This window comes from Brassica napus, chromosome C5 (genome assembly GCF_020379485.1).
Source record: "Brassica napus cultivar Da-Ae chromosome C5, Da-Ae, whole genome shotgun sequence".
Taxonomy (NCBI): Eukaryota; Viridiplantae; Streptophyta; class Magnoliopsida; order Brassicales; family Brassicaceae; genus Brassica; species Brassica napus.
Window position 1 is genome coordinate 7,190,526 of NC_063448.1, and position 18,238 is coordinate 7,208,763.

The 18,238-nt window shown below is 34.3% G+C and overlaps 2 protein-coding genes across 2 annotated transcripts; both read right to left on the minus strand.

The window, feature by feature from the left end:
• Positions 1–591: 591 nt before the first annotated feature.
• LOC106400618 (protein NRT1/ PTR FAMILY 8.3-like) lies at positions 592–3,117 on the minus strand. The gene is made up of 5 exons (XM_048758085.1): positions 2,988–3,117; positions 2,582–2,684; positions 2,282–2,499; positions 1,646–2,196; positions 592–1,462 (listed from the first exon to the last, which is right to left on the minus strand). The coding sequence occupies exons 1-5, from the start codon at positions 3,111–3,113 to the stop codon at positions 658–660; spliced, it is 1,803 nt and encodes a 600-aa protein (XP_048614042.1). The 5' UTR covers positions 3,114–3,117; the 3' UTR covers positions 592–657.
• A 1,316-nt stretch (positions 3,118–4,433) lies between these two features.
• On the minus strand, positions 4,434–10,238 carry LOC106401220 (valine--tRNA ligase, mitochondrial 1-like). The gene is made up of 21 exons (XM_013841692.3): positions 10,054–10,238; positions 9,914–9,979; positions 9,524–9,586; positions 9,252–9,430; positions 9,090–9,162; positions 8,835–8,900; positions 8,666–8,749; positions 8,438–8,515; positions 8,264–8,347; positions 8,095–8,174; positions 7,888–7,945; positions 7,512–7,814; positions 7,249–7,419; positions 6,909–7,108; positions 6,431–6,833; positions 6,091–6,342; positions 5,487–5,987; positions 5,291–5,397; positions 5,098–5,197; positions 4,876–5,024; positions 4,434–4,785 (listed from the first exon to the last, which is right to left on the minus strand). The coding sequence occupies exons 1-21, from the start codon at positions 10,171–10,173 to the stop codon at positions 4,593–4,595; spliced, it is 3,330 nt and encodes a 1,109-aa protein (XP_013697146.2). The 5' UTR covers positions 10,174–10,238; the 3' UTR covers positions 4,434–4,592.
• Positions 10,239–18,238: the final 8,000 nt, after the last annotated feature.

Sequence of the window (18,238 nt, forward strand, 5' to 3'; positions counted from 1 at the left end):
TTGTCATATATATACTTTAGCCACATTAGGCAATTCCGTAAATTTTATTTAAGGAAATAATAAAGTACATTAATGATGAATTTATTGTTAGTTTAATAAAAAAACTTATTATATAATTAGATGGACCAACATATTTCTCTAATGATTCTACATGTGGCTACAAAAAGAAGTTGTAATGCTTTTCAAATAATATATAGGGGATAGGAAATAAAATAAGGTAATTGTATGCTTAGGCTTTGCAAAATTGGGATTATATAGTAGAAAATCCCATTTAGAAATTCATTAATAAAATTTATTCGTGTTTATTAATTTATAGAAGTTTATTGTTACATACCAGTTATATCATTAACCAATTTTGACCTTTAATTTTGGCAAACAGCTTAATTCGAACTCGATTTACATTCCATTTGTTTATTTTTTAGAGAACATCATTAATCCTCTTATCGTTTCGATTTGGTTTATTTAAATTTGGTTCGGTTTTGGTTTGAATCATTCATGCTTTGGTCCGCTTTGACAACTCTCTATCATAAATCAGAAGATTGAAAAAACTACAAATGAAAATGACTAAATTCTACAGATAATTGTTAGTATGTTCTGATAGGAAATTACAAAAAAAAAAAAAAAAAAAAAAAAAAGGCAAAAAAACAAAAGCTACAATTACGACGTTATCTTTTGTTTGTAATTAACAGCAGAAAAAACATAAACCAATGCATTCAAAGTGCTTAAACCGGCCAGTAACCAGAAGAAGTAATCAAGATGTCCCTCGTTAAGATCATCCGTAATCCACCCATCTCCACCGTCCTTGGTCGTGAAATACGTCACCACCGTGAGGATTAACGAGCTCAAGTAACTCCCCAACGCATTAGCCAGTAGTCCCAACGCACTACACACACTCCTCATCGAGTCTGGTGACTGACCATAAAAGAACTCAAGCTGTCCTACAAAGTAAAAAACCTCTGCTGCACCAAATATAAATATCTGCGGAACCTGCCAAAACACGGTTAAAGAAACATCGGTTCCGGTTTCCGCCATACCGAGCCGAACCATCTCAACCACAGCTGCTGTTGCTATACCGAAGATAGAAATGAAAAGACCTATTCCCATTCGTTGAAGCACGGTGAAACCATTGTCGGAACTTGTGAGAAGTTTAGCGACCGGGACGTTGAACCGGTCGTAGAGTGGGACCCAGATGAGGACAGTGATGCAGTCGAAGACCCCGAGAGTCGCTGGTGGGATCTTGAAAGAGCCGATGTTGCAGTTCATGGCTCTTCCTTGTTGGACAAACATGGTGGTTGCTTGAGCGTAGAGAGATGAGAAGATGATACCTGAAGCCCATATGGGAAGCATTCGGATAAGAATCTTGACTTCTTCGACATGTGTAACGGTGCATAGGCTCCACGGATTGAAAAACTCTAAGGAGTTTGCTTCTTCTAATGATAAAACAGCAGCTTTATCAAGATACCTGCATAATATTTTTGTAAAAATCTAGGAGCCGATGCGAATGTTTCATTTGAGTGTATAACTCTAAGGATCTTGCTCCATATACATTCGCCTCGACTCCAGGTAAAATGTTTCATTTGGTTGTGCCCAGAACCGGCCTTATACAAACCGAACCAAATGAATGATAAGCAGAGAAAAGGATTACTTGTAATCATCTGTATGCTCGAGTTTCCTACTTGCAACGATCAGCTCTTGTGTTTCAGTTTCATACAGAAGTGTTGTGTCTTCAGGGACTTTGAGATTGGTCTTACGAAATGAAGCGACAAGAACTTGGCAAATCCTTGTGATGGGACTACCTTTAGGTTTCTGAAACCTGTAAAGAGGAGTGCCAAAGAAGAAACTGATGATAGCTAATCCCATGAACACAGTTGGTATCCCGAAACCTAACCCCCAGCCGATATTCTCCTGAACCAACACAAGGAGGAAGGATCCAAACGCACCGGTATTGATGCAGAAGTAGAACCAGTTGAAGAAAGAAGACTTTCTAACACGTTCACTCGGGTCCTTTTCGTCAAACTGGTCTGCACCAAAGGAGGAGACGCAGGGTTTGATTCCCCCGGTGCCAAGAGCTATAAGGTAAAGCCCGAGAAAGAAGGTTAAGTACTGAGGTGTGGTTGGTGATGGGCAGAAGTCTCCGATGCAGTCGGAGGGTTTCAGATATGGAACTGTTGCGGAGAGAGTCAGAGCAGACATTCCCTAAACATCAAGAAAGACCAAAACAGAGTTCAAGAACAACAAAAAAAGAGGGATCTAGCATATGCTTGTAAAAGGTGAGACTTACGATGAAATAAATGGAGGAGAGAGAAGCAATGGTCCAGTATCTACCCCAGTAAGCGTCAGCTAAGACAGCTCCAATGAGAGAAGTGATGTAACAAGTTCCTTGCCATGTCGTGACGTTTCTAGCGGCGGAAACGTTTCCTTGGTGGAGTTCAGCGGTGAGATAAGTAATGAGATTAATAGCAATACCGTAGTAAGCCAACCGCTCACAACATTCGTTGCCTGCGCATTTTACAGAGACGAGAAATCAAAAAGAAAAAAAAAAAGCTAAGAAAACAGAAGTAAGTTAAGAAAGAGTGTTGACCTAGAATAAAAGGACAAGCTTTCCAGTTTCCAGTTCTGTGCTTTAACGGTGGATTTCCATTGATGTCGACGGAACCATCTTCTGCATATAGTTTGAGTTCCTCCTGTTCAATTTGGAAGATGTAATCGAGTTTTTTTAACACACAATAATCTAACTTAATTTGTCACAATATGGTAAGAGTAAGTAGAATTAAAGAGAAAAAAAAATCAGCAAAGTAATTAGGAACTGGTGACAATATCCACAAGATATCATATAGCATTAACCATAATCCACAATTCAGAGAACAAAAAATACACCAAAACCATTTACAACTTATTTTAACTGAACCAGCAAGCAAACAAAACAATGGTAACCTAATAAACAGATTAAAAGTTCGAGAAGTACAATTGACAAGGAGAACTCGAACCTGTATTAAACCTTGTTCGATGAGTAATTGCTCTTCTTCTACGGAACCCATTCTTTTTTTTCTTCTCTCAGAGAACCTTTGATGATTACTCGATCGATCCATTTCAAAAAGTCGTGTTGTAATCATTATTATATGACAGCAGGTATTAATATTTATAAAACATTGACCGTTGAGAAAGCGACAGGTGTTAAAGAGAATCTCTCAAAAGCGTCTTTTTTTGCTGTACTTTTCCTCCCTTTTTTTTGTTTCTATGTTGATGTCTTCGGTCATGAATGGAAGGGCAGGACAACTACAATTCTCTTGCACTTGCAGCTCTTTCGCAATACATTCACCATTCACGTTTTTCTGTTTGCAAAAGCAGTTTAAGCGGGAGATGTGCATGCAGTTCAATATTTTTTGTTTTTTTATGGAAATAGCGGGAATGCAGATCTCATCCGCTAACATTTGGTGGTGTTGATCTGCTTTTTTTTTCTTTTTGATAATAAATAATTTTGTTACAAACACTTTAACTTTAAAATATATTTATCTGATTTTATAAATAATGTATAATGATTAGCTCAAACTATATAGTTTACACTAATACTGTTTATGTTGTTTTAAAATTATAAGCATGACGTTCAATTGCCGACAAAACACAACATTTTCAAAGGAAGAAGAGATAAATCTTCCTATATAAATATCAACAAGGGTAAGTAGTTAATATTTTTTTTATGTTTTAAAATAGTTAATATATAGGTAAATGATTGAAATTTTGTGAATCTATTGAGAGAAGACAATTTTAAATGAAATCTTAACCGAGAACGTGTATTTATTGAATTATACGATCAAATAATTTTCATGGCTAATTACCTTTTCAAATATCTTACACCCACTGGTAGAGAATTTTCCGGTGGTAAATTTAACCAAAAGTTCAATATTAGTGTAACCTACGGGTTCTCTCAAGAAAATCTTGATCACCTAAAAAAAAATAAAAGAAGTATAAGTATCTTATAAAACATTTACATGCATTTCGACCAATCCTATAACATCTAAGATATTTGTTTAGATATCTAAGTGTAATTTTTATTGTTTTAATATATGATCTATAGTTTTGAATTAATTTTGTCATTTATAAGTTATAATAAATTATTTGATCGGTTTGATCTGACTTTACTATTTGAAGCCTTAATGAAACTGTGTAATCTCACGGATACATGGTAATTTTAGTGATGACATGTAACCCACGTCCTTAAATATCTCTTTTGTCCCATATATTTATTTTTGTTTACATATACTTCCCTTCTTCGACTCATTAGGCTAGAACGAGGAGGCTAAATGCCTAAGCCTGCGGATCCATTCCGATTAAGACCGGGTTGGTTAACTCGGATTCAGATCATCCTAGTCCATGATGAAGAACAGCAGTTCAAAGTGATCTTGAAGTTTCACCAAATCAAATTGGTCCACAACTAATAAACATTTTTGCTTGCTTAATTTCAAAGAGATGTAGTAAAAATTTAAGTGAAACCCAGTTCACACTTCACAATAGCATCAGCAGCATAGTTCAATAAACGAGAAATATTTCATAAGCTCACGTCTGGACAAAACTGTGGCTTTGTTTGTGTGTTTTCACTTCTTCTGCTCAGTTTGTTGATTTCCAGAGGTTTCTGTCTCTGCAACGAGACGAGCACTTTCATTTTCAAAGAAATCGAATTCTTGAAGAATCTTAGCGAGCTTTGTGGCGTTGTCTTCTTTAATGTTTGCAGGGACCTTCTCTTCGTACCCAGACACACTCATCATCTTCTGCAACTTCTCCTTTTGTCTGATGAAACGAGAAATCAAATGGTCAAACGAGACCTACGTTCAGACAAAAAAATTTGTTTTGATTTAGTTACGAGTTTAGGGGATTTACTTTTGTAGTTCGTCAATCTTGTTTCTGATCTTTTCTTGCTCAGCTTCTGTGTTAATGGCTCTGTCCACTTTGAGATACACCTTAAGGTTCTCGTTCACTGTCTCAACTGCAGATCCAGATGGGGCTGCGTGTTCTCCTTTTAACAGAACCTATACCAAAATCACTCAGAAAAGAAACACAAAAAAAGTAGAGAAACCATAACCAAAGGTGGACTTGTCTTACCTCTAACGACGATAGATTTGCAAGTGTTCTAATATCTAACTCGTGAGATTTTACAATTTCAGATGTTACGTTGTTTTCACACAGAGCAAAGGCCGGTAACCTGAGACAAAAAATGTAAACAACGAATGCAGGATGGTTATAAAAATGTCTCCAAGTGTTGCTCGAATGGGACATTTAATTAAGATACTCAGACCTTTCATTTTTCTGTTTCTCTAGCAACTCTGCACGGAGTGCTCTCAGGCACTTCACGCTCGCTAGAACGGTTTCCATTTCGGTCTCCACTTTTTCATTTGTCCAATTCTGAGCTCACGACATCAAACATCAGAAGAAAAGAGTTTTAAAAACCGAATAAACAATGAGAGAAAAGTCACTAAGAAGATCTTACAAACCTCTATAGCAGAGGGGTAATCACATATCATGATAGACGCTTTTCTTTCAGAGTTTTTGGGTGAAGGCAGACGTTGCCATAGCTCTTCAGTAACAAAAGGCATCAGAGGGTGAAGCAGTCTCAAGCCAGTCTCCAACGATACCCAGAGAGCATGCTGTGCATGAGCCCTCTCTGAAGCAAACGCTGGATTGTCACCAGCAAAGTAAGGCTTGATAGCTTCAATGTACACATCACAGAACTGATATTGCCACCATGCATATACTGTGTTGGCTGCATCCGAGAACTCAAATGCGTTCAGTGAATCCACCGTCTTTGATATTGCTTTATTTAGTACAGAGAGAATCCATTGGCAGCTGAATGGCATCGTTTCGGGGATTAGAGTCAGCGGAGGGGAATAAGCATCGCCAAGCCTCATCATCGCGAATCTGACAGCGTTCCAAAGCTTGTTACACCATTGACGGTAACCAACCACTCGGAGGATGTCCAAGTTTATTTTGTCAGACTATAAAAACAAGCAAGAGTAGAGCAATATTCTTAGTTTACAAGACAACAAACTGAAGGAGCAAATAAGAGGTTGTGAGGCTGCGTGCAATGGGTAGTAGTACCTGAGCAGTGTAAGAGACGAGTGCAAACCGAAGAGCATCCGCACCACATTCGGAAATACCATTTGGGAAGTCCTTCACTTGTCCTTCTTTGGCAACAACCAGCTCTTTCGGATCCAAGTTACCCTCTTCTAATTTCTTGTGAAGACCATCAAGAGTTACCCCGTTTATTACTTCAAGCGGATCAATGACGTTTCCAAGAGATTTTGACATCTTACGCCCATGTGCATCACGTATCATAGGATGCAAATAAACCTACAGAAAGCACAACAAGTACGTTTAGGTACGGCAGGTCATAAGATAAGACTTGGCATCGAAAAGGACTGGTAAGAAGGGATCATACCTTACTGAATGGAACGTCACCACCTAGTTTCATTCCCATCATAACCATACGAGCAACCCAGAAAAAGAGAATATCATGCCCAGTTTCTAGGACAGATGTCGGATAGAAGGCTTTGAAGTCATCAGTTTCATCAGGCCATCCCAGAACAGATAACGGAAAGAGCCCAGAAGAGAACCACGTATCAAGCACATCAAAATCTTGGGTGAGTTCAAACTTCTTCCCAGAAAACTTTTCAGCAGCCTCTTTTCGAGCTTCTTCCTCGGTTCTTGCAACAACCCAATGGTCACTGTACGCACCGACCTCCTTGCGCTCATCTTCCTCTAGTGTTGCGTACCATGCTGGAATCCGGTGGCCCCACCAAAGCTGTCTTGAAATACACCAGTCACGTATGTTCTCTAGCCATCTGTTAAGGTCCATTGACATTATTAATAGATGGTGTAATGATAGAACAATAGAGAAAATGATAAATGAAAGAAACCTTCTCCACTCTGCCGTGTACTGCTTTGGTATAAACTCGAGCTTCTTGTTTTCATCAGTGATGGCAACATCGAGAGCCTCCTTTGCAATCGTGCTGCAATTGACGTACCATTGAGGCTTAATCATAGGCTCAATGACATCACCGGTTCTTTGGCAAAGTCCAAGCCTCATTTCATTGTTTTGGGCACCTCGGTAGAGCCCCTGGAATATATACAATGAAAGAAGAAACAGTTAAGGTAAGATATGAAAGACACCTACAAGCAACCACCCTCGGCAACAATATCTTCTCAAATGAAGAATCAAGTTGCTATGATTTGTTACGTGAAGTATTAGTGAATTACCTTATTCTTCAGAGCTTCAACAACTGCCTCACGCGCTGCAAAGCGTGGCATCCCTGTGAAGTCAGAACCGCCGTTTGTGTTGATCATTCCATCATCCGTTAATATGTTTATAAATTCAAGATTGTGACGCTTTCCGACCTCACAATCATTGGGGTCATGGGCTGGAGTGATCTACAAAAGAAGAATAACGCAACTTTACCGCAAGAAAATCAACTAATAGAAGCAGAAACGAAGCATCAAAATATATAAGAGCGAGCATGTACCTTAACACAACCAGTACCAAAGTTTGGATCAACGAGTATTCCATCGCAGATAATTGGTAACTTCCGTCCATTTAATGGGTGCACAGCGAATTTCCCATGAAGATGCGTGTATCTTACATCATCAGGATGAATAGCAATGGCAGTATCCCCAAGCATTGTTTCCACCCTAGTAGTGGCAACGACAACCTCGCCCAAGCCTCCCTCCAGAGGGTAAGCAAATGAAGTAAGAAGACCAAATTCTACTGGCTTCTCATAGCCAGGAACTTTTAATAGCGTTTTTTCTTTGATATCGATATGCTCAACCTACAGAAATAGACACACTCCGCATAAAAAAGGATGCCGTCTATTAACCATAGTCTAACAGTTGTTGGCTTACCTCAACGTCAGATACGGCTGTTTTCAAAACACAGTCCCAATTAACAAGTCGAACATCCCTGCACAAGTTCACATGTGCTTTCAATCAATAAAGTAAATGATAAGGTAAAAGAGTACTACTCCTAGTCTTTTTATGTTCCTGTTTCCAAGTACTTTTTTTTACAAAGGGAATTCTATAGCCTCAAAGAACAAAGCAGACTTAACAAACCTATAGATAAGCCCTTCCTTGTATAACCGTACAAAGCCCTCAGTGACAGCTTTTGATCTTTGCTCGTCCATTGTAAAACACTACAGAATACAGGCAGAATATAGTAAATAATAACATTGTCAATTTTCCATAACATTTGACCAACAAAGGTCGGTTCAGCGAATTTTACCTCACGAGACCAATCAAGAGAAGCTCCTAGACGCCGTAGTTGTGTTAGAATCGTGCTACCATGTTGGTTCTTCCACTTCCACACCTTTTACATGATCATAAAGGAACCACAAATGATTTTTTAGCAATGCAAAATGGAAAATGATTCGTGAGCGTAATTTTATTTTCAACTTACTTCATTTATGAATTCTTCACGGCCAACGTCATGCCTAGTCAATCCTCTTTCACGCATGAGCTTTTTCTCAACCACAACCTAGAACGTACATCCAATCAAATAACATAAAACAGTGTGCAACATATAAATATTCTACAACCATGAAAAGGAAGATTTTTACTCTATAGGCTAAACTTATAGTAATTTGAGACAAGAGATAAGGTGAAAACAATGACAGTAATGGCGAACCTGTGTAGCTATACCAGCATGGTCCATCCCGGGCACCCACAGAGCATTATAACCAGACATTCTCTTCCAACGAATAATCGTATCCTGCATCAGATAATTTCATGTCGCTGATCACCAGGAAGAACAATAAACAGAGAAATAGCACCAATATGTTTAGCGAAAACGAAACCTCAATGGCAGATGTCAGGGCATGGCCAATATGCAAGGCTCCAGTCACATTTGGAGGAGGAAGAACCTGCAAAATCAACAATAGCCAATAGGATTAAAGAAACCCTTAAAACTAAAAGAATTCAGGACTGTAACTAATAATCTTCAAATGCTCAAGACTTTCTTAACTGACTTTCGTAGGACGATTTAAAGAAGACAGTAAAAACAAGGTCCAATTCAGAATGAACATGAACTCAAGAATTAAATGAGGCCTTACAATAACAAACGGTGGCTTGGAACTCTTAGCATCCGCCTTAAAGAAGTCAGAACTCTCCCACCAAGCATACCAACTGACACGAAATCAGAGTATAACACAAAGATTATCTAGAGTTGTTTTGTGGGATTAATGAACACAAAGCTCAAAGCTCTACACACTTACGATTTCTCAACGGCGGCAGGACTGTACTGTTTAGCCATCTGTGAAGAGAGCCTTTTCCTCTCACCAAGAGGAGTTTCAGGGTCCACAAAATCCGCAGGATTCTCTTCGATTGCATCCCGTTTGGAACTCTTCTTTGTGCTCTTTTTAGGGGCAGTAGTTCCATCTTTCGCCTGCTTTGCCTAATAATACCACAAGCACGCACCATGATAAACGAATTCATTATTCCCATGTTCCAGGGGAAAACAAAGTATGTGGCTTTCCTCAGAGGTTACCTTGAGTTCTGCAAGCTTTGCTTTCTCCGCAGCTTTTTGCTTCTTCAACTCCTTTTCTCTAGCCTATTAAAATGTTCTTTAAAATATCATTTTCAAGGTTGATATTAAAGGGGAAAGATGGTTGATCTAACTTTCTTATCTGAAGAAACAAGCCATTCTATCTACATATCTAACTTCTCATCAATTCCGCTTTTCGAATGAGCAAGCAATACTTGTTTATGTGAGAACATTGCTCAACACGGCCAATTGCATCACTATCTAATAATCTCTCTAAGGATCTCTTTGATTCGAATTGTTAAATTTCTTGTAATCAAGCTGCACGAGAGCAACATAAACAAGGCTGATTCTAGCTTTATCACAACTGTAAAAAAAAAGATTAAGAAGTCAAACCTTCTCATCCTTCTTCTTCTTTCTCTCAAGCTCCTCCTCTGTAACGATCTTCTTCTCTGCTTCGGACTGCAAATCCACAAAACAAACGTTAGATTCTCTGAGCTTAAACAACGGCATAAACAATTCAGAATCATCCGTACCATTATTCTCGAACCGTGAAACGAACGACGTAGTAGATTTGTAAGCCTCGGAGATGCGACGCTGGCCTGAGAAGGAGATGTAAATAACGGCTTGGCTCTTCTGAGGAAGAGCAGTGACATAGACCAAAGAGAAAACGAACCTGCTAGGGCTTATTGAAATGTTTTTTTTTTTTTATTATTGACGCTAATACAACAAAGAAAAATAGAGATTTGGGTTAGTAAAACGGGGCGTTTAGGCCCAGTGGGCTAGGAATTACAATTGACTTTTTCAGACTTGTCTACATTTGATTTTATATTTGTCTAACGTAAGTTTGACATATTTGTGTAACGTCGATTTGCTGGGAGCAGAACACAAGCAAGCAACACACGAGAAGACAGAGTCCATGTGTTTGGAATTCTTCTCTCATGTCATTTGTAGATTGTGAAAATTCCTCAAGGCAACTTTTAATGTGGACATAACTTTACTTGTATAGTATTGAAAGCAATGGGTCCAAGTCATAGCAACGGCCAAAATTTTCAACTGAAGATGAACATGAGCATCAATCATGGCCGTTTGATTCACCATAATTACCGATCTCGAACCGTCCGACGAGCAACTCTACGTACAAATACACATGCAACGATAAATATAGCACTATCTTTTATAAAGACAAAAGCTCTCTTAATATGTACTAGGTAATATTCTGCGCTTTACGCGGAATTTGATTATTAGTTTTGTAATTTTTTAATAAAGAGACATTAAATCTGTTTAATCTGAATATTGGTTCGGTTTTAAGTTGTTTTTTTTTTGTTTTTAATCTCCTAAAATATAGCTATAATTCTAAATCAATATTTATTTTCGTTTGTTCGGTTAAAATCGTTGATGTTTTTGGTTTTTCCTGTGATAGCCAAAAATTATTATTACTATTTGTTTGGTTTCAGGTTATATAGATTTTAGATAGTTATGGTGCCGAACCAATGGTTTCATATTATAGTTTCTAAACATATAATAGTAAAAGAAAAGGAAAATAAAATTATTAAGACAAATCATTTCACTAAAATTTAGTAGACAGTAAAAAAAGCTTTAAAAATATATATATATTTCAACTTCCAAGAGAATTATATACTTCAGTTGTAGTGAATATTTAGTTATATAGGTGTTGTGTGTATGTAAAGTATATAAAAGTAGTTGGTAAATATATAAAGATACTGTTAATCAATAATAAATGACATTTTTATTCAAAATAATACATAAAAGATAAAATTCTTAAAATAAAATTAATTAAAAATAAAATAAGCCTAGACATTAGTGAATTTTCTTTCATATAAAGAATATAAAATTGTATCCGTAAATAGGGATGGACATGGATCCAATATCCGGATATTTGGAAGTATTAGTGTCGATTCGATCCGTAGCCACCCCGGATATCCGAAATTTTTTAGAATTTTCACGAATATCTGACTTGATCCGTAAATAAAATAAAAATTATAAAAAAAAATATAAAAATAATATTAAATAATAATATTTCTTTATAAAAATAAATTATTATTTAACTTTTTAAATTCTGATACCTAATATAATAAATTTAATACATAAAATATTGTAAAAATTATATAAACTATAATATATTTATAACTTATATATATATATATATATAATTTTTAATATGTGTATATATATATATATGCATATAACGGATCGAATCGGTTATACATTCCTAAAAATATTAGTATTTTTTATTTGCTTCATTTTTTTATAGATATTGCATTTTAGTATTTGATTTGTTTCGTAGTGTTACGGATATCCAGATTATTTGGTTCGAATCAAAACGGATAACGAATCGAAACAAAAATTTACAAATATTTTGCCCAGCCTATCCGTAAATAAGAAAAATAATATATGTATAACTGGACTTTCGATTCATTATTCGTTTTGATTCGAATCGAAAAATCTAGATAGTGTGAATTTTATTAGAACCTTACATGTGAATTTTATATTTAAAACAAAACGTAAAGTACATAGTGTGAACACATTTATGTAAAGTTTGGCTGAGAAACTTTCTACACGTGACACGTTAACGTGTTCATTCTCAAATCCCTGTGAGGTTGTCAAGTGTCTATATAGTGTTAACGCATTTATTACAATGTTTCTCATTTAATATATAATGGATTTGTTTATGAATGTATAATTTACAAAGAGGTGTTCAACTGAAGTGATATATGGCAATTATTTAATGTTTGGGATCTTGTGGTCGAGTGTAAAAGGACATAATTGATACGTTAACACGTTTTAGGTTCGATCAATCTGCTGCACGAAACTAAGTCACATCTTTCCTGAGCAACTACATGAATATGAACTTTTGCTTTTGGCCTATTAAAATACCTGAAAAGAGAATTTGTTCATAGATTACACCTCCATTTGAAGATTAATCTTGCATTTCAATAGATCTAGAATACCCCATATTAATAATAAAAAGGGAATGTATCCGTCGTAATTTTCTGGTTGATATTAAGCATTGATTTTTCGTTTGAATGTTTTTCTAATTACAAATAGTGGAAGGTAGATTGAATTTCAGGCAAAAAAAGTAGAATGAAAATCATTGTTACTGAAACAAAGATTCAAATTATCGATGATTAGGTTTAGTGAATATATATATTATTGTTTGAACTACTGATTATTAACTTTTTATGTCCTATATTGTGTAATTATATCATAATGCCAGAAAATCTTGGTTGGAATCTACCCCCACTAAAATATTTATGTATAAACAGTGTGTTGGTGCATAGTCTCAGGATCCAGCAACATAAAATTTTGGAAATCCAACTCGGACCCATACAAAATAAAAGAGGTTTATATCATGGATCAGCATATCGTTAAAAATTGTATATATTTTCTATGCAGCATATGAAAAGAAATCTAATGGTTTGTGATTTTCAACAACTGGATATTTTTAAGCCTTTTTTCAAAAAAAAAAAAACTGGCTATTTCTGCATTATATACAATACTAGATTTGGATCCGTGCGTTGCAACGGGCTTTGTTTGATATTTTAATTTAATAAAGAATATTTTAAAAAATTATTTTGTTATAGTTTTAAGATTGTTTTTCCATATGTTATGTAAGATTTATTTTATAATTAATATTCGTTTTGACACATAAGTTTCAGTTAATATTTGTTTTTTATAATCATGGTGCATAGACGAACTATTATCATCTTTGTACTTAGAGTTAGAAAAAACATCCATACCTAAAACAAATTGGAAGTTAAATAAGGCCAAGAAGCAATGGCAACATTATACACTTTCTTATGTACTAATTTAATGTTTTATTAAACTTATTCAATGTTAAATAATTTTTTTGATTCATTTTATAATTCGTTTTTATTTAAGATTGTATTTATTTTTAAAAAAATTCACTTATAATTCTTTTAAAAAAACGAAAAACTATACAAAATATTTTTTAAAAATTACTTTCAAATTGCTTTTTACAATTATTCTTTGTTTATAAAATTTTAAAAAATTAAAATTGCTATCAAATTTTAAAAGAATATAAAAGAGCTATAATTGTAAAAGACTATGTAATAGTAATTTTTCTTTTCTAAGCTCCTAAATAGAACAATAAAATATATTTTTGTAATAGTTTTCCTTACCTAGCGTTCAAAAAAAATGTAATAATAATTTTTCTTTTAAGTAAAATGTAATAATAATTTTCTCTTTTCTAATTTTTTTTAAATCCAAAACAAAAGAGAATTGTAACATATTTTTGACACATGTCACAATCTTAAAAAATTAATCGACACATGTCGCGATCATGTTAATTAGCAATTTTAAAAAACTAAGCTTTATATGATAAGATATATTGAACTAAGTATACGAGCCTCAATGGTTGAATCAAGCGAGTAACTATGTGGTGGGGCATGTTTATTGTTATTGACTTCGATACAAACAACCAAACAAAAACAAGGATTGTCAACCAAACTTTAATATATAAACATAATTGAAAAAATGAGAAAATAATACAACATATAAGATATAACCATGTGACTGATATATGTACATAATTCTCACTTTTACGCATCACCGTGAAGAAAATTAAGTAAACTGCAATAATCAAACTTGACCAAAGAGTTACTGTAATACATAGATGGTTTTAAACCTCGGTGTGCATTTGGACCATTCAAAAGCTAATTTGAAGAAGTATGCCCTACAAATTAGGCCTATGCACGGATCGGATATCCGGGTTTTCGAGGTATTTGTGATTTGCTTCGTATGTCATGGATATCTAATTTTTCGATTTGCTTTACTTCGTAAAAATACGGATATTCGGAAAAACGGATATCCAAAAAATAAATAGATATTTGCGGATATTTATGAATACTTACGGATATCTTATATGTTTTGATTAATACAAATAATCTTAAAAATTTGATACAAATTTGTTTTGTAAAATACTTTTTTCATGATATATATATATATATATAAATTAAAAGAAGTAGTGAATTTACAAATTTTGTAAATTTTTTTAACTTAGTTAACAATTATAATAACACAAAACTTAAGAAAAATATTATAATTGTCATAAATGTGTTCTCTTCTTTTTATGTAATACTTTTATATAGATAATAGTGTGAGTATAATTGATCAAATCATATGTTAGAATAATAATTATATAATTTTATACATTAAAAACTTTAAATATAATCAAGATATACATGTATTTATATATTTTCGGATCGGATATCCGCTATCCAAAATTTTAATATTTATGATTTGCTTCGATTTTAACGGATATTGATTTTTAGTATTTGCTTTGCTTCGAAAGTTTATGGATATCTGAAATTTTCGTAAAACGAATAACGAATCGAATCAAATTTAACGGATAAAATGCTCAGTACTGTTACAGATGATGATACGGTTGCCATCTTTCTGATTTTCCAAATGGGCCCCGCCGGCATGCATACATTCGGGCCCACTGAAAATTATGTGCCGGCTATATGCATTGCAATCGATAAAAAGCATACTGGGAGACAAAAGACGTATGTTTTTCTTTTGTCGCACTAATAGTCACTGTATAAATACGTGTAAAGTCATAATTATACATTTTTCAAACAAATAGCTAAATTATATAATCTTATAATCCAATGACCTCAAACATAAGCTTCATTAATCTTATAACGCTAAAATTGTCATAGAGTTAGTAATTAGTATGCTTGTGATGTGCTTGCTATATTCTCATCATATTAGTATAGAGATGTGCAAGATATAAATAACAATATATTGAAATAAATAAAGGTGGGCAATGATGGAGTAAACGTGATAGGTATGACATGACCCCACGATGGCGAAGAAATGAAAGTAAAAACATTAGAAAAAGTACCTAATGATAGAAGAACAGGTTGTTCCCCAAATCTGAAAGCAAAAATTATTTCGAAGAATAAATATTACATACAAAGACAAAGCTGCAAATTTGAATTTATCTTGTAACTTTTGAATTTTGATGTTTTTGTTTGGTCAACAACTGATCAGCATGCATGACCCTGATAAACCTTCTTTCTTTACTTTTTTTTTTCTTTCTTATTATTATTATTAAATAGACTAAGCTCAAACGTAACATACATAAAATCTAAAAGGCTTAAACTAAAAAAACTAAATGGGTCACAAGCCCAACATTTAACCCTAAAAACGCCACAAAGCGTTACGCACCGTAAGACCAAAGTCATCAAACCCAGACCCACAAGACTCACTCAAACCACGTGTCGAAATATCAGCATGACCGCTCCACGTGTTGAAACCCTCACCTACAAGGAAACACGCGTGTCTCGACACCTCCACGTCATCACCGCTTCGAGAAATCCCGCCGGGAAAACTCACCGGCGTTTCACCGTGAAAACACCAAAACAGAGAACCCACCGCGAATTCCTTCATCGCCTGATCATCTTTCCCCAGAAAACTTCTAACCATTCACCCAACAAACAACTAATCTCACAATGAGAAGTTGTAACATGACAGATCTATGAAATCATCAAAGATTAAACGCCTACAATCGATCATTCTTCTCCGACATACATACATGCGGAAACAGACATCAGATCGAGAGGCAGAGTAGCAGATAGACCTTAGATTCATAGATCAAGAGAGCAGATAAAACCTCAAAATATAGCCGGCGATGACGGTGCTGACGAAGGCACCGCCTCCCGGAGCCAAGAGCCGGCGGTCCAACACCACATAGTAAGGCGTGGTCCCCGGAGCCAGAAGTCGGTCGTCCACCATATGAGAGATGTGACACCGGAAACAGAGCCGGCCAAGCGACGCTGGGTAAGCCATCGACGCCGGAGAAAAACCCGATGAACACAGATAGAGGCGGCGAGGCAGATCGGTGACTTTCTCTTTCTGAAAGATACAGAGAGAGTTAAGAGAGAGAAAGTCCTTTTGATGTTACCTTCTTTCTTTCTTTACTTCACCAACTTGCTACGTTCATATTTAAATGGCTTGACGTTGTATTTACTAGTTACATTTTTCTTTATATAATGTGAATCTTTCACAGTACACAATGACAAATAATGAAGAACTAAATAATAACCCACGTCTTGCAGAAAATGTGATTACTAGTTTCGTTATTTTTTAATAAGGAGATATTAATCTGTTTAATCTTGTTATCAGTTCGGTTTTAGATTATTTTTTGCTTTTTAATCTCCTAAAATATAACTATCATTTTAAATCAATATTTATTTGGTTTGTTCGGTTAAAATGTTTGATGTTTTTGTTTTTTTCTGTGATAATCAAAAATTACTATTATTTGTTTGTTTTCATGTTATGAATCTTAGATAGTCGTAATGTCGAACCAATGTTTTCATATTGTAGTTTCTAAACGGATAATAATTAAAGAAAAACAAATTATTAAAACAAATAATTTTACTACAATTTGGTCGATAGTGAAAGAAGCATTAAGGAAAATAATATTTTAACTTCAAAAAATTTAGATATTTCAGTTGTGGTAAATATTTAGTTATAAGGTGCTTGTGTCAATGTGCACACATGTATGTGTATGTAAAAGTATATAAAGATGGTTGATAAATATATAAAGATACTGTTAATTAATATTAAATGACATTTTTTCAAAATAATACATGAAAAATAAAATTATTTAAAAACAAAAATATTGTAAAATTTATATAAACTATAATATATAACTTATATATAATTCTTTAAATATATGTATATATATATATACATATAACGGATCAAATTGGATATCCGTGTCTATAAATATTGATATTTGTGATTTGCTTTTTTTTACAGATATTGAATTTAGTATTTGATTTGCTTCGTAAAGTAACGAATATCCGGATTTTTCGGTTCGAGTCAAAACGGATAACGAATTGAATCAAAATTTATGAATAATTTATCCAGATCTATTCGTAAACAGTAAAAATAACGTAAAGAAGAACCATGCATATGAGTTTTATATTAAAAAACGTAAAGTACATACTCTGAACATATTTATGTAGAGTTTGGCTGAGAAGCTCTCTACATGTGATTCATTTTAGTATGAACACATTTATTACAATGCTTCTACACGTGACATGTGTCCAGTTAGTGTGATGGCATTTATTACAATGTTTCTCTTTTAATATATAAGGGATATGCAGATTTTTTCGAAAAATTATGTGGTTGAATCAAGCATTAACATCAAGATTAATTAACGAAGTTTCTCGTTTCAATTATAGGGCCTTGGTTAGATTTTGATCATTTTTTGTTCTTTTACATTTTTATTGTAGTTGAACTCACTTTAATTTTCATGTTCCTAATTTTTTATGGCAGATATTAGGGCACAAACTCACTTTTTCTATATTTTCAGAGAAAGAGAATTTGTATATGATATATTCGTAGCTGCCACCGGTATAAAAATGATGCATAATTTTTTATTTTAAGTAAAACGAAAAGCAATTCTTTATCTAATCTAATATTGATTGAATGTATGATCATTCCCACGCTTTCAAAGGTCTTGTATATTCACTAGCAGTCTAATTCAAAATTCAAAACCCAGCTCAAGGATAATATTCACAACTGGCGATAAGTAGCTTTCTCCTTCTGAATCCATCATAAATATTATTTGATGATCTCATTCATGTAGATGTACAAACCAAACATAAAATAACATATCATTGCTTTAATAGTGTAGTACGTACGTAACAGAACCACAAATCA

Bases quoted from the DNA above. Each gene is read 5' to 3' on its own strand.
- LOC106400618 (XM_048758085.1), bottom strand. From the start codon at position 3,113: ATGATTACAACACGACTTTTTGAAATGGATCGATCGAGTAATCATCAA. The intron at 2,685-2,987 runs GTTCGAGTTCTC...CAAATTGAACAG, and splicing joins TCGAACAAGGTTTAATACAG to GAGGAACTCAAACTATATGC. The intron at 2,500-2,581 runs GTCAACACTCTT...TAAAATGCGCAG, and splicing joins AGCTTGTCCTTTTATTCTAG to GCAACGAATGTTGTGAGCGG.
- LOC106401220 (XM_013841692.3), bottom strand. From the start codon at position 10,173: ATGTCACTGCTCTTCCTCAGAAGAGCCAAGCCGTTATTTACATCTCCT. The intron at 8,516-8,665 runs GTTCGCCATTAC...TGTACGTTCTAG, and splicing joins ATGCTGGTATAGCTACACAG to GTTGTGGTTGAGAAAAAGCT. The intron at 5,988-6,090 runs GTACTACTACCC...TTGTTTTTATAG, and splicing joins TCGTCTCTTACACTGCTCAG to TCTGACAAAATAAACTTGGA.